This window comes from Muntiacus reevesi, chromosome 9 (assembly GCF_963930625.1).
Source record: "Muntiacus reevesi chromosome 9, mMunRee1.1, whole genome shotgun sequence".
Classification (NCBI taxonomy): Eukaryota; Metazoa; Chordata; class Mammalia; order Artiodactyla; family Cervidae; genus Muntiacus; species Muntiacus reevesi.
Window position 1 is genome coordinate 53,016,121 of NC_089257.1, and position 17,066 is coordinate 53,033,186.

General features: G+C 34.8%; 1 protein-coding gene across 4 annotated transcripts in view; it reads right to left on the reverse strand.

Annotated features, from left to right (window-relative positions):
- The window catches only part of BTBD10 (BTB domain containing 10), a 69,456-nt gene that overhangs the window by 37,644 nt on the left and 14,746 nt on the right, over positions 1-17,066 (reverse strand). Inside the window, exons 2-3 of one of the 4 annotated variants that reach the window (XM_065943842.1) lie at positions 13,707-13,782; positions 10,529-10,686 (exon numbers count right to left, since the gene is read on the reverse strand). The exons of 1 other annotated variant lie outside the window; for it this stretch is intronic. In XM_065943842.1, the coding sequence (XP_065799914.1) occupies positions 10,529-10,629 (101 nt within the window). In that variant the 5' untranslated portion in view covers positions 10,630-10,686; positions 13,707-13,782. Of the gene's footprint in view, positions 1-10,528; positions 10,687-13,706; positions 13,786-17,066 lie in introns of all 4 variants that reach the window. 2 more of the 4 variants (XM_065943841.1, XM_065943840.1) reach the window with 2 other exon arrangements.

Consider the following 17,066-nt stretch of genomic DNA (forward strand, 5'->3'; position numbering starts at 1 on the left):
CAGTCTAAAGTACAGGAAAAAGTCCAGATTAGAGACAAAAATAGGGGAATTAAAAACCATTATATATATAAAAAAAAAAAAAAAAACAGTACATACTTTGTATTCTCAAGCCCTACCATAGAAAATTATAAAACATTTCTGAAAAATTGATAATCACTATGATCACAGACTTGTCATGCAAAGAGGCTTGTGTAATTCTATGAAGCTATCAGCCATGCCATGCAGGGCCACCCAAGACAGACAGGTCACACTGAAGGGTTCTGACACAATATGGTCCACTGGAGGAGGGAATGGCAAACCACTTAGTATTCTTGCTGTGAGAACCCCATGAACCGTATGAAAAAGCGAAAGATGATGAGCCCCCAAGTTGGAAGGTATCCAACATGCTACTGGGAAGAGCAGAGGGCAATTACTAACAGCTCCAGAAAGAATGAAGAAGCTGGGCCAAAGCGGAAATGACACTCAGTTGTGGATATGTCTGGTGGTGAAAGTCTGGCCTTGGAGTACAAAATGAAGTAGGGCAAAGGCTAACAAGAGTTTTGTCAAGAGAACACGCTGGTCATAGCAAACATTCTTTTCCAACAACACAAGAGATGACTCTACACATGGACATCATCAGATGATCAATACTGAAATCAGACTGATTATATTCTTTGCAGCCGAAGGTGGAGAAGCCCTATACAGTCAACAAAAACAAGACCTAGAGCTGACTCATTCAGATTATGAGTTCCTTACTGAAAAATTAAGGCTTAACCTGGAAAAAGTAGGGAAACCCACTAGGTTACTGAGGTATGACCTAAATCAAATCCCTATGATTATGCAGTGGAGGTGAAGAAACAATAGATTCAAGGGATTAGATCTGGTAAACAGAGTGCCTGAAAAACTACGGAAGGAGGTTCCCTATATTGTACAGGAGGCAGTGACCAAAACCATCCCAAAGAAAAAGAGATACAACATGGCAAAGGGGTTGTTTGAGGAGCCTTTACAAATAGCTGAGAAAAGAAGAGAGGCAAAACACAAAGGAGAAAGGAAAAGATATACTCAACTGAATGCAGAATTCTAGAGAACAGTAAGGAGAGATAAGAAGGTCTTCTTAAATGAACAATGCAAAGAAACAGAAGAAAACAATAGAAAGGAAAAGACTAGAGATCTCTTCAAGAAAACTAGAGATATCAAGGGAACATTTCATGCAAGAATGGGCATGGTAAAGGACAGAAACAGCAAGGACCAAGCAGAAGAGATTAAGAAGAGATGGCAAGAATACACAGAAGAACTGTACAAAAAAAGGTCTTAATGACCCACATTACCATGATGGTGTGGTCACTCACCTAGAGCCAGACATCCTGGAGAATGAAGTCAAAGCTAGTTGAGGTGATGGAATTCCAAGTAAGCTATTTAAAATCCTAAAAGATGATGCTGTTAAAGTGCTGCATTCAATATGCCAGCAAATTTGGAAAATTCAGCAGTAGCCACAGAAATGGAAATGGTCAGTTTTCACTCCAATCCCAAAGAATGGTTATGCCAAAAAATGTTCAAACTATTATACAACTGTGCTCATTTCACACGTAAGGATATGCTCAAAATCCTTCGAGGTAGGCTTCAGTAGTATGTTAACCAAGAACTTCTGGATATACAAGCTGAATTCAGAAAATGCACAGGTACTAGAGATCAAATTACCAACATTCGTTGGATTGTAGAGAAAGCAAGGGAATTCCAGAAAAAAAAAAAATCTGCTTTATTGACTAAGCTAAAGCCTTTGACTGTTGTAGATCACAACAGACTGGAAAATTCTTCAAGAGATGGGAATACCAGACACCTTATCTATCTCCTGAGAAGCCTGTATGCAAGTTAAGAAGCAACAGTTAAAACAGGATATGGAGCTGAACTAGTTCAAAGTTGGGAAAGGAGTACAAGGCTGTGTTTTGTCACCCAGTGTATTTAACTTCTATGCAGAGTACATCATTTGAAATGCTGGTCTGGATGAACCACAAGCTGGAGTCAAGACTGCTGGGAGAAATATCAACAACCTCAGATATGCAGATGATTCCACTCTAATGACTGAAAATGAAGAGGAACTAAAGAGCCTCTTGATGAGGGTAAAAGAGGAGAGTGAAAAGCTGGCTTGAAACTCAACATTCAAAATACTAACATCATGGCATCTGCCCCATCACTTCATGGCAAATAAAAGGGGACACAGGTCAGATCTCTGATTGTGGAACCTGCATGTCTTTCATGTGTCTTTCATGCATGTCTTTCATGCATGTGGATCCTGAATGTCTTTCAGTTGCAGAGAAGAGGAGGGGAAGAGTTCCTTTTTTAAGACCTTGGGAGCATCTTTTTCTACTAAAAAATAAAACCAATAGAAAAAATATATGAAGTACAAATACAATACTTAGTTTTAGAAACATTTATCATATGACCATGAATATTTTAACAAAGCTTACTTTCACAAACCAAGATTCTAGAGAAAAATCAAAGCAATCCTACAATCACTCATTTTCAAATGGCCTTTTTTTTGGGGGGAAGGGGGCTATATAACATGTGAGATCTTAGTTCCTTGACCAGGGATCAAACTCACACCCCCTGCACTAGAAGCATGGAGTCTCAACCACTGGACCACCAGGGAAGTCCCCCAAATGGCCTTTTGAAAACACAAATAACTTGTTCCATTAAATTTCCTCCTCCTATGCTTCATACTAAAATTTTAAGTATTAAAAGAATTAAAATTAAAAATCTATCCTCTTTTCACAGTTGAGAAAATGACAATTTAGAGGGTAAACAACTTACCTAAAATCATGTAGCTAAGCAAGCGGCAGATCTGACATGTGACCTAAGGAGCACAACTTTGGAGTTCATGCTTTTAACCTTAAACAATTCTGACTCAAACGTAAGTCTAATTTCTTTTAAAAATGACAATTCTTCACATATTTGAAGACAACTTCACATATTGAAGATACAACTCTTATTGTGAGATTCCTTAACATCTATCACAGTTGCCCCCAAGACCTTTGAATTTTCAGTTTCCTAAACTGATAAGGCATCCAATTTACTCACATCCTTCCTTCTGAATTTACACAGAACTAAAGACAATACTTTGGTGTAATGAAGTGGCTCTAACCTTTTTTCCCATTCATTGCGATGGTTTCTAAGGGGGATGGTGGTAGGGGGAAAGATGGGATGATGGCAGCCACACTGTATTTTTGTTTTTTATCAAGTTTATTGCCAACAACTACCCCTCAAGTCTTTTCAAAATGTGATGCTATAAAGTCATGCTAACAATATATATTTGCTTTTCAGTTCTTATCTATATTCTTCAAAAGTTCATTTCAATTTAGTTCAACAAATCAGATTTGGAGATCACTTTGGATCATTAGCTTTTTATTTACTATCCTTTCTTCACTGTTACCTATAAATTTAAGAATTTTCCTTCTCCATATGAGCAATAAGACAAAGCAATGAACAGAGCCACCTTCTAAGATCAATAACCTCTGAACAGGGCCCTTCAAAATGAAAACTGTGTTGGTTAACACAATCCACTAATGGTTAACTCATTTCTCTTCACCCAAGGGGAGATACATATATATATAAAAACTTCACCAAAAACTAAGCTAAAACGAAGTTGAAGTACAAATATATATTGCTACTAAACTACCAACTGCATCAGAGAAAAATTAAAGTTGTTCTGACAATCTATTTTTAGCAAACCCATTCTGGATATAATTTTTAACCTGTTTTTTCCTTCAAGTTAGTCATAACTATCTTTTGTTTTCTCATATCTTTTTCAAAATCAGGCCGAGGATCTCCCATCTTTTAGTACTTCTTGTATTCTCCTAAAACTTTTTGAAGACTATAAATAATATCAATAATTTAAAGATTTTACAGTCAGGTTCTTTTTTAACTATAAGATGTTCCAGAAGACAATTCATTTAGCCAGATGCATTTACTTATCTCTATATTAGTGGCGGTTTCACTCTTTACTAGAAATGTCTTTGCTATTATTATTGATGATGGTGGTAGTTTGCTCTTCCTTTCTGCCAAAGAAGCTCCTAAATAAGAGTTGATGGATTTTTTTTTTCTTCTCTCATTCCCATTCACTATTATTACACTTTCATTGATAACCTTTTGAAAGTGTAACATAAGAAACTCTTTTGGCTGGCCGTAGCATTTTTTAAAAGTCTCAGCTCATCTGAGCTTGTTTCCCTGAAATTTTTTCTATACTTTATTATGGCAATCTTATTTGCTCTCTTTTAAAAGTAATGTGCATATCTTTAAAGAATTCAATGTATAATACACATTGAGGGCCTTTTTCCTTCTGAAAAGTATCAAAATTGTATTTTTACTGAACTCAAGATATTCTTCTTTTTTAGAGAAACTGATGCTGTGAAATCAAACTGATCTTTTATCAAGAACCAGAAAAACTCAAATTCAATAAATTACAAAACATACATACAGAAAACCCTATGCAACTCTTAAGAATTATGCTATAGAAGACTATCCCATGACACAGGGAATGTTCATGATTAAGTTTGCTTTTCATTAAAGAAAAAAAAAAGATGGGTTATATAACAGTACATGTAGTAATATCCCTAAATTATTTTTAAGTGTATACATGTGGATTTATATTTTTATATATACACAGGAAAAAAAGGTTATATACAAAAATATTTAAAGCTTTTCTTTTGATAACATTTTAATTTTATTCTATGTGCTTTTCCTTACCTACCAAATTTATGTAATAAATATATATTACTCCTATAATAATACAGGCATTATTTTTTTAAAAATCAGCCAAACTAGAGAAAAAAATATTCCATAAAGTGTAAGACAAAAAAGTCTAACGTGAGACTTCTGCCTTTATAACTTTATACTTAAGCAAGCTTAGAAAAACATTTCTGGACACCAAACCAGGAAAAAAAAAAAAGGCCAAAACAAGACACCACCAGTTAGTCTAACTAAACAAACAAGTTTTAACGATCATTCACACTTTTAGAAATTAAATGGGGCAAGTCACAAGAACCTCCTCACATTTCAAGTAAAAGAATGTTACAAACTACTTAATAACATTTAAAATAATTTTAAAATGTTGTATATCCCCCCAAATCCCTACAAAATGAAGACTCAGTAGGACAGGGATAATGAAGACAAAAGGAAAAATATCATTAATCAAATTATTTTAAATTGTGCCAAAATTTCCTAATAAAGTAAGCACTGTCACCTGTAAAGATTTAAAATCTTAAAGGAAGAATAATTGTCTTTATTTAGGAGTTTTTCTCATTGAAAATCAATTTGCAATAATCCGAAAATTTATCTGATTTACTCTTTCAATGGCAGTATCTAGATCATCTACTCAGAGTCTGTGTTCTAAAAGACGAGGGAAAAAAGTCATCTTAACCAGTTAAAACTTTATCATTCAAATACATACAGTTCTGTAAAATACATATAAAATGGATCAACTAATCCTTAATTCACCCAAAAGTAAGACTACATTCACCTTCTTTTTTAGGAAATTATTTCAATTATTTTATCTTGAATTTTATTTTCAAATATATAAAAATATTATTTCAAAATTAGCTTTTCCTTAAATAAAATTTTGTATGACATTCATAAGAAACAAGATCAAACATAATGTATTCTCAAGTTACATGATGATTCTACTAAGACTTTTAATGAAATAGGAAACAAAGCCTCAAATCCATGAAAATAATAAAAACACATACTATTTAAAATAACGTGCCATTAAACTGACAATCAAGACATATGATTTTAACATTCAAAAACATAAATGATCATAATGAAACAAAAGCCAAACATATCTCTCTCCACCTCTCTCATATTTAGAAATCTATAGAATTATAACCCAGCATATTATCATGTAAGAAATGAATACACACCTTACTTTAGTATATGCCAAGGCAGACACACAAAAACAAGAAAAAAATTTTGAAATCAGAGTATAAAGGGACTCTGCTTTTTCAAACAATGCAGCACTGAAAGCCAGGTCAGCATCCTTGGGCATTACTAGGAAACTTTAGCACATCTGATATTTCCATCATCTTCAGAATTCCTCTGAACAATGAAAAAATCTCCCAGTCCCCTACCTCACCTGTCTACAGACTTCCTTTAGCTTTCCCCCCTCTACTGTGTAATAATGCTATTGCAGTTATTTTGGCCTTAAATATTCAGAGATACAACCCCCGCTCTGTATTAATTCAGTTCATTTTCTCACAGACACTGACTCAGCCGTGGGTTGTGCAGCACTGACGTTTCTAACCAAACAGCATCGTGTGAGCTGTGATCATCCCATTTCTCCATCTCTGTGCAGTGATTGGATATTGTAATTGATAGACAGGATGAAGAAAACTCAGGAGATGAGGGTTAGTGATATGTAGATATGTTGCCAAATACCATCTGTAAAGCTAATTCTAGCTCTGCCAGCTTGCCAGGTTTTAAAAAACTAGGATGCAGCTAACTTTCTTTTTTCCTTTCAATATTTTATTGTGTACCTTTCTGGGCAATAAATCTTCTCTTTAAAACCAAAGAGAAAATATTATCTGTACTTTAAGGACCCACAAAAAGAACTACTCTTTAAAGCAACCCAACTTTTCCATTTCTAAACTGCTGCTAGGACTAAAGAGCGACTTAAAAAGGAAACTGGAAAGCTCAATCTTCATGCAGAAGAAAGGAGCATGCGTACTTCTATGTGGGAATGAACCCTTGCGGCAAAGTCTGATATTGAATGTATGATGCATTTATCTTTAGTAACCTGAGCAGACTGCAGATTTGAGTTTTAAATAGCTGTATTCGACCCAATTCAAATATGCAAGAGCTTTTAGCATGTTGTCACTCTAGGGCATTTTGACATTAGTTATATAGAAAAGGTGCTCTTTCTTTTTCCTTTTTAAATAGCAAAAACTCCTCTACTTTATAATTTAAAGAAAGGTGTCACATTTCAGGCCAAATAAATTTCAACTGAGATGAGCTTTAACTTCTCGGCAAGCTACCAAACTCCTCAATATAAGTAATGACTATACAACTACTAGTCAGAAAGAAAAGTTGAGTAATTTTTCAACTAATTCATTTGTATGCACTTGCAGAGGAACCAGAGGGACCCTGAATTTCATCCATGTCCAGATCAGCTTCCCTGTCTTGCCTTTTATATCAGTGTTATACCTATGAAATCTACATTCAAAGAAACTTGACAGAAGAAAGGTATTATTAGGTATTATTAATTGTATTAGGTAAAAGAGAAATAATTCAATATTCACCAAACCCTCAAACCTCCAACATAAGCATATGAATATAGTAATTACTATTGCTACTTCTATAATTCAATTTTATCCTTGCCAGTTAGGAAAAGTAGAGGGAAAAAAAATCAAAAGAAAAGGATTTCAGAAAGCAGGCTATTCCAATATGTGAAAAGATAACTTTTTAGAAAAACTCCAAAAACTGACTCTTTTAATAAATATGCTTATTTCTTTATTACTAAAGTCTAAGTGTTTTTAGCTCCAAAATTCACATACTGATATGGTATTTGTAGGTGAGGTAATTAGCTCATGAGGGAAGAGCACTCATGAATGGGACTAATACCATTACAAAAGAGATCCCAGAAAGATCCCTAGTCCCTTCTACACCATGAGAGAACACAGAGGAAAAAAATCTGTCTGAAGCAGGAGGCAAGCCCTTACCAGACACCATATGTGCCAGCGTTTTGATTTTGGACATCCTAGCCTCCAGAACTGCATGAAACAAATTTCTGCTGTTTATAATATAGTCACTCAGTTTATAGTATTCTGTTACAGCAGCCCTAACAGACTGAGCCATTTAGTTTTGTAGATTTAAATCCCCAATTCTGTTTGAGGTGGCAATGTGAGCACTTGTATTTCTAAGTCTCCATGATCTAGAGATGACCATATGACATAGTTCTAGCCAATAATTTATAAGCAGTTGCCTGCTAGAAATTTTTGAGAAATTTAATTTCCTGATATAAATGAAACCTCTTTCCCATTATCCCTGTCTCCATTCCTCCTTGTCTGGAGGGTGGGCATGATGGCTGGAACTGTATAGTAAGCCATTTTGTGATCATGAGGAAACAACCAGAGAAAAATCAAAGATCTTTGACCTTAATATCCTTAAGGATATTAAGCCACTAAGTTTATATCAGGTGATGCCTCCCTGTGGACTTTTGTGTACAAAAAAATAACCCCCTAACTTAAGCCAGTGTTTACTCTGGCTTTCTTTTACTCAGATATCCCTAAATAAAATACACAAGATTCAAAAAAAAAAAGATGCAAAAATATGTAGAAGGACAGATGAAACAAAATTAGCCATGAAATGATAACTTGAAACTGGGGAAAGAGTACACAGGGGTTCATTATAACTGTTTTCTCTTATATGTATTTTAAATGCACCAAAATGAGTTACTGAAAATTTTTTAAAATAAAAAGAATAAGCAGCTTGTTTATAAATTCCAGCTTTGTATTTACAAGTTGGATAGTCTTAGGTAAGTTTATTAACCTCATTTTTTCCAAATGTTAATTGGAGACAGTAATACTATTCATAGAGTTCAACCTTCAGATTTAGTCAAGGTAATTTCCAGAAGGTTCTTTGGCAGGAATGCCCTCCATCTATCCAATTATCCAAGGATTAGTTCAAGTCTCATTTTTACCTGCTCAGACTGGCACTGATTTCTTCTCTGAACTCTTATTTTACTACAACTCATTACCACAATTTATTGCCCTCTTGTCCTCTGATTGTTTCATACCTGGAGGTTCAAGTCTTCCATGATGGTACTGTGACAAAGTGCTGAATCTTTCCTGAACTGAGCACAGGTTCTCAATAATACTTATACTATTAGTTTTTAATACTGCTCAATAAATTAACAATTAATTAAAAAACTACCACTTTAAAAAAATCAAACTGAATTATTTTTTAAAGCATCGTAAGTTATATGTTTACAAGTACATAGGAACAAAAGCTCCCAAAAAGTAAACTGTTCTCCCATGGGCAGATTTTCCACGAATGAAGTTAAAATAAGGTCAAAGGATTTCCTTATCTTTCCACTTAAAAAAAAAAAAAAAATCAATAAATTTGCATTCACATAAGCAACCAATAGTATTGCAATCATATTTAAAAAGAGCATCAGAAAGGTATTGATGTTATAGAAATCAGGAAGAGCTATATCTGTTACTGAAGTTAAATAACAGCAAGTTTAAAACTGTTTTTAAAAATCTTTCCCACTGTTTGCACATAGCTTTTATAAAGCAAACAATAGCTTATTTTTACCTTGTCACCACTTAATATACAATGCAGTCTTGTATATCAGAAAAATACTAAGAACTAGCAAGGCTAAGTTGAAAATCACCTGAAAAAATGCATACAACGTATCAGATAAAAATACAGCCCCACACTTAATGAGATAAAACAAGTATCTCTTTACCTCAAAGACAAAACAAATATCCATGTAAACAAGCTGCAGAAAGAAAACTAGAGCACCAGCTGAAGGACACACACATGAAAAAAAAAAAAAAACAACACTCACACCATTGCTGTGAACTTTATAATCAAAATCAACTCAACATCTTCATTTTAGACCTCACCACAGTAAAAGCCCACAATAAAAAATACATCTTGTCAGGAGACCTGAATGGTACTCATCACTCTTATTTTCTAGCCATGTATACAGTTTAAAAGTAGCTGAATCATTTCTTTAAAATTACAAAAAGGATTTCAATATCACTGCATGTTTTATTCTTTAAGAAAGGTGGTATTAGTTATCCTAGTTAGGAGAATTTTACATTCAAGTAAGTTAAATGTTCAATAATATCCCCCAACTAAATATTCATAAAGCACAACTCTCTATGAAAACAATGTTTACATACCTGCATTATGTGAGGTTTATGAGCTGTTAACACCTTAAAATATCAGATCATAAAGTGTTCTAAATGAACTGTTCCTCATTAAGTCACACAGCACAAAAAGAAAGCTTTAAAAATAATATATAAAAGGGCTGAAACTTTTGAACCGAATAAATGAACCAGGTGAGTCACAGCAGATAGACTGATTTTACCACTAGCATCAGGATGATAACCCAATATAAATATACACAGTTAAAAATGTACAGAGGCAAAGACTGACAAAAGCCTATAAATTATCATACACAATATATTTAGAGCATAAAATAAATTCCTATTAGAGAGTTTTAAATACAAAAAAATAATCTGTCTTGCCAGAGTTCCCAATTAACTATAGCATTGATTCATGGGGTCAACTAAGGATATTTTAACATTATTTAGAAACAGAAACAAAAATTCATAAAAATACAAATAAGATTTAAATAAACACAAATAAGAAAATTAAAAGGAAGACGTTTCCCTAAAAGTTATTTAAAGAGAAATGCAAATATTCACAGTATTTTGTGAATTGATCTCCATCCTCTTAAAGGCTTTGCCACAACCAAACACAGTTTGGTTCTTCATAAAAATTAATTTCAGCAGAGTTCTGATATGTGAAATACATATTTTCTACCTACCTTGAATGTTTATAAAGTTTACGAGGTCTACTATGCAATTTCCGATCCCAATTCTCTGGATCACTGGAGTTACTGTCATAGGGATGAGGCCGTCCTGCCATCCCACTTCAAGCTTCCTCACACTACTGCTCTGAAAGCACACATGTAGCACCCATAACCTACATAAAAGAGTAGTGTTGACCTTTAAATCTATTCCATGCAGAATGAAATAGTCACAGAATTGTATATATTTTCTGATATTATTGTGATTTTTTTAAGTGATAAACAGGATTATTAAACATCAGACACAAATCAGATTCAAATAAACACCAGACATCTTTTTAGGTACTTTTCATTTGATTATCTGATTAAATGTGTTATTCCTGTACAACATTTTAATAATGTGCCATTTGTATTCAGCAAATATACTTAACTGCCATTTGAGTACCTTATGCCTCATGTTTCCAAACATTAATATAGAACCAAAAAGACAAAAACAATTCCACAGAAGAATGATTCTTTTAGACAAAATTTTATTTGGAACACATTTCTTAATTACTTAAAGTTTAAGATGCTTAACAAATAAGTAAGATGACAATGTTGTTATTTCTTAAACCAAGTTAAAGACATGAATAGAAATTTAATATTTGTTCAAAACTAAAAGTATGTAAACATCCTAATGTTTCCTTACAGTGCAATTATCAAAAAGCACTCTATCAATATAATTCATGTATTTTATGCCTTTTCACACGTAAGGCTTATTACTCTTAGTGCTACTACAGTCATCTGAAATTATAAGAAAACTCATTTAATAATAGCTTTACAAAATATCTGAACTAAGCACTTTAAAGTATATTCACTATCCAATTTAATCTTCACATTCAACTTACAAAGGTGGCATTATACTTCCCATATACTGAAGAGAAAAGAGTTTAGTAACTTTGACAAAGGTTACAATGCTGGTTAATGGCAGGATTCTAAAGAACAATGAGAATGTATTACTACACAGAATAAAGTATTGATCTTGAAAGATGGAAAAATGCTCAGACTGGAGTATTTTGTATAAAAATAGTAGGTCAGATTTGACTTTCAAAGACTGCACAAAAACCAAAAGAAAAGTCAAATAAGGTTAAACAATTTGAAAAAAGTCATATAAACTGGATTAGAATCCAGGTTTCCTGACACCCACTCCTGTATGCTTTGTAAATACTTTTCTAAGTCAGATTTGACAGATGGAAGTGAGGAGTGAGTTACACATAATAGACAAAGGGATGAGAGGTAGTGGGATGGATGTCCACATTCTCCATCAAACAAAGGCAAAGGGAATCCAGAATTGGGGAAATACTGTACCTCACTGAATTGTATATGTTATTCCAGTACAATTTCACCAAAAATGCCAAAGACAAACTCATGAAAAGTGTTAAGTCTATCTCAGAGCTTATTAAAAGAAATAATTTTAAAGAAACTATTTTTCTATAATTTTCTTCTTCATAGTTACCTAGTACTTTCTTTCCAAAACTGAAAAAAATCTAATAATACATGAACATGTTAATATAATAAATATGTAAATAAGGAGCTCAAACAGTGAAATAAAAATAATAAAGGGGGAAAGAAGAAAATTATACAACAGCTAATTCAAATTTCTCAGCAAATGACACAGTTTATTTGCTTAATACTTCTGGAAAAGAATGTTTCCTGAAAGATTGCTGAATGATTAAAAATCAGTCAGATATTATATGAATATAAAAACCACAAAATTGTTATGAAAACAAAAAAAAACTCATTTGATATTTTATTCAGAAAAATAAAAATGTATTCACTAAATAAACTTTTTTAAACTTCAATTTGGTATTACAGTTAGGTATCTGTACTGAAAAGATGAGGCAAAAAAGAAATGTAAAACAGAACAAATCAGATAAAAGAGAAATTCAGATAGGAAACAATAGCCACAGATCAAAAGAGACCCAAAAGGTAAAAAAGAATAGTAGAGAAAATTGGTAAAGGGGGGAAAGAAAGATGTAGACACTTAGCACGATCTGTAGAATGAGATTTAGAGCTTTTTTCCCTTACAGGATGGATAGGTTTTCCCGGAAGCTATTTCAGCTATTAGCATTTCCTTCAAGGGGCACGTTAGCTTCTAACCCTTAACTATAAGACACAACCTTCTGGAAACCCACAGAAGGCCACTGAGTAAAGAATAATAAGCCTGGACTTCCTGGGAGGCCAGTGGTTAAGACTCCATGCTCCCAGTGCAGGGGGTCTGGGTTCAGTCCCTGATCAGGGAACTAAGATCCTACATGCCACACGGCAGAGCAAACAAACAAAAAAAATGAACAATCCTAAGCCATGGGAGACACTAATTAAAAAATACAACCCCAAGGAATGAATAAGGTAAATTTTGACTCATATTTTCCACTATTTTATAGTGGATGGCATATATCTAGTAGCAAGAAAATATCAGTATGTATTCCTAATCAATCCTACTAACAACATGTATATTGCAGCCAGCCACAAGAAAGTAAAGAATGTTCAGATGAAGACTACTGAAAAAGTCAATTGAAAAATCATATTTACATTTCATTTGTTAATAAAACTTGAGTATCACCATGTGAAGGATTTCACCCCCACTTCTCATTACCAATAGTAAGCGTACAAACATATAAATGAAGTTGGAAAAAAATATGCCTGTGTTTGCCTACACATGTTAGCATACTTTTAAATGCTACAGATTTAACTACAAATAGATAAAAAAGCAAATGACACATTATATACTATTAATATTTTCAAATGCTAATCTTATATTTTAATCAGCCTCTGTGCCATACTCAGTGAAGTTATATTTATCTTATTTCATTTATTCATTCATGCACTTACTGAACACCTAACATAATATGCTAAGAAATTTACAGATGCTAAAGCAAGTTGGATGCTGTTCTTTTTTTTTTTCTTTTTTAAATTTTATTTATTTACTTTTGGCTCAGTAGTTGTGGCACACAGGCCCAGCTGCTTCGCCACATATGGTATCTTTCCAAACCAGGAATTGAATCCAAGGTCCCTACACTGGCAGCAAGACTCCCAACCACTGAACCACCAGGGAAGTCCCTTGGACATTGTTCTTGTGCTCAAAAAATTCACTGTAGTATGGGAGAAAAAAACTCCACTAACAGCTCTATACCACTTACTCCTGTATCTCTCCTACCTGAGTAGTCTTGTGCCATCACCCCAATTCTTCAACCTCGTTAAATCTTGGATGTTCTTTGGGATTCCATCTTCATCTGCTAGGTCCAGGAAGACAGCAGACAAAGAAATAAGAATCAAACCCTTGAGAACACCAGGTTTTACACACAACATATACTGAATCAAAAAGCCAGAAGTCATCCTTGACCTCTCCTTTCCTACCATCAAATCTAACTTCAAATTCTTCTCTTGACTCCTTCTCTCTCTTATCAATCATACGGCAATTGCCTTCATTTAAACCCTTAACATCTATCAATAAACCTCTTAGTTGACTTCTTTATCTCATTCAATTCCACATTTGCTCTGCTGTAATCACAACTGTCTAAAAACTTTTAATGATTCTTTATTTCCTGATCTAAATTCTTTACCATAAAAAGTTCTTTAAAATCTGACACTTGCATCCTCAATGTCTACTTCATATTAGGCAAAATAAAGATCTTGTTGGGATTTTCTAATCATCAAAAAATAATTATTAGGTTATTGGAAACAAACAGACAAAACAAATAGACAAAATGTAACAATTCATTACTATTTTTAAGTATGACAGAAATAATGCAAACTCTAAATAATCTAGAAATAATCTGTACAGAGGATGGATCGACTGGGCCTATTGGCTAAAGACATGCATTCAAGACACTGCCAAAAGTCAATTGTGAAAAAAAGTGATTCAATCGCTTCTCCTCTTGGATATTACTATCTTTAAAAAAAAAAAAAAGGTGTGGAGGGAACCAGAATCTTTACAACTACAATATCATAAGTAAGTACTCCCTAGGACATTACTTCCAGGTAGCATTACTTGATGACAATGACCCACAGAAGAGTTAAAAAAAAAAATCATGATAGTATATGGATACAAGTTATTCTGTCCTTACTATTATCAATGTGCTAGGAAGTTTATCTACTTTCTCCTATTTAAAGCTCAAAACAACCCAATAACATTACTACCCTGTTTCATAGGTGAGGAAACGTTAGGGCTAAGATGAGAATCCCAGCCTAACTGAAAGCCCATGTTCTTTCCAACATAATAAGCAAAGTACGCAGAAATTCATATATTTGCTCCTTATTGCTAACAGATGTAGCGTTTAACGGCAGCCATCTTGTGGCTTTGCCCAAACTACTGAGATCTCACTCTAAATAGGGTCACTACACAAGAGCTTTTCTGTTAAGTGAAATTGTTTTTCTCTCTCAAACTTTGAAAACAAAGTAATTCAAGTGAGGTGTTTATTGGAGAGAAAGACCTTAAAGAAAAAGAAACCAGTGAAGAGAGCAGAATCACACAGTGATACCAGGGGCAGTCGCCAAGAACTGCCGTCAGCTGCACAGAAAGCCAAATATCCAGAGGTATGGTGGGAAAGACTGACCAAAAGGCAGTCAAGAAGGCACCTGAGCTAGTAAAATGTCCTAAGGTAACCTTTCCTATGTGGAAAAGATCAAAAGGAGTGATAGCCCCACAAGGCAAATGAGTCATTTGAGATTGGCAGACTGAAAGAGCAAACACCTAAACACTGACATATTCAGAGGGGTCTAAATGTAGGAACAATTTCTGAAGGGCCAGAAACTTGAAGGATCATTTGATGAGATTCCCTCTTATAGTCATAAAAGAGAGACTGTACCATCTTAAAGGCACAAAATACATAATATAGATGTAACTGTGAAAGAAAAAGAACAGGTGGAAGCAACTTTTAAAAGAAAAGGAAAACAGAGGGATGAAAAGAACTTCCTGCAAACACAGTTGAGAGAAATGATCATGCAAGTCTCCTGCAAATAACAACTATTTAAACCTGGATAAATTTTTTTTTTAATTGTTTTAAAGCATTTTTTGGAAAGTGTCACAAAGTACACAGTAGTAAAAGAAGAGTTTACTCTTGAAAAACTCCAACTGGAAGGGAACAGAATCATGAGATTAACTTGAAGTTTTTCTATTGAGGGCCCTTCCTATCCCCTGACAGACAAGGTGAAGGCAGTCACAAAGCTCAAAGTGGTAGACAAAATAGTTCAGGGCTTGAAGTGCAGCTGGAAATTTAAGGTAGACATACCAGGAATGGAAGAACCACGAGAGCATAAAAATCTGAGCATAAACTCTGCTCAGTTAAATTACACATGAATGGGGGGTTGGGGAGGAGACCCCAGGTAGTCTCTGTGGTAGACCATAGAAGAATTGAAAGCTGCATGATGTAAGATCTATATAAGTTTGATGCTTTTTAAACCAAATGCATTCCCCAACCATACACAGCCCAAGCAGCAGAAAGCTGAAGTCCTTACTGGCTTGGAGGTGTCAGAGGACAGAGACTACTCTTGGCAGACAAAATAGGTGTTAAGAGGAATACCCAGAAGCAGGGAAACACAGGGCAGGTGAGCTCCAAAATTTGACTATAAACTCTGCGCAAGCTTTTGGCTGACCACCAAATTACACAGGTACAGAGAGCCCTACCCTTAACCTATTCCCCAGGAGACCAAGCTAAAATAACAAGTAGTTGAAAGAAAAGAACTGAGCACAGGTATCAGCTGTCTCACACAATGTGAGCTTCCCCAATGCTTCATACCATAGAGAGTCTGCCTGCAATGCAGGAGACATGGGTTCAATTCCTGGGTAAGGAAGACCCCCTGGAGAAGGAAATGGAAACCCACTCCAGTACTCTTGCCTGGAGAATCCAATGGACAGAGGAGCCTGGTGGGCTACAGTCCATGGGGTCACAAAGAGTCGGGACATGACTGAGCCACTGTAACACTTTCCCTTTCACACTGCATAGGAAACAAAGTTTGCAGACTGAGTCCAAGCAAGTTAACAGTTCACTAGAACCAAAAAACCCAGCAATCCTCACAAAACACCAAACATTTCAACCCAAAATTATGAGATCCAAAGAAACAAGACAGTAAAAAGGCAGTCAATAGAAACTGACTCCAAGTGTGTCTGAGGCAGGAGATAGTTGGGCCCCGGACTAGGCATTTACAACTGACCTCTTGTTTACATTTCTAAGGGCAAGAGAAAGAAGGGCTTCAGGCTGGACACTTACAACCAGCCTCCTGTTTACATTTTCTGAGACAGGAGATAGGTGGGCTCCAGGTAAGGCATTTATAATCAGCCTCCTGTTGGCCCTCCGAAATGAAAGCAACAACAGAAACAGGGTAAATAGCCAGGCTTTGTCTCCTGTGGATACCTTAAGAAAACAGTCATGGCAGGAACAGACTGGGGCTAAACCTTGTTTGAGTAAAGGATCAAGATGCCATATACTTCCAGAACACTCTTGGGTAAGGGAGACACGGGTTCAATCCGTGGTCCAGGAAGATCCCACATGCCATGGAACAACTAAGCCAGCGCGCC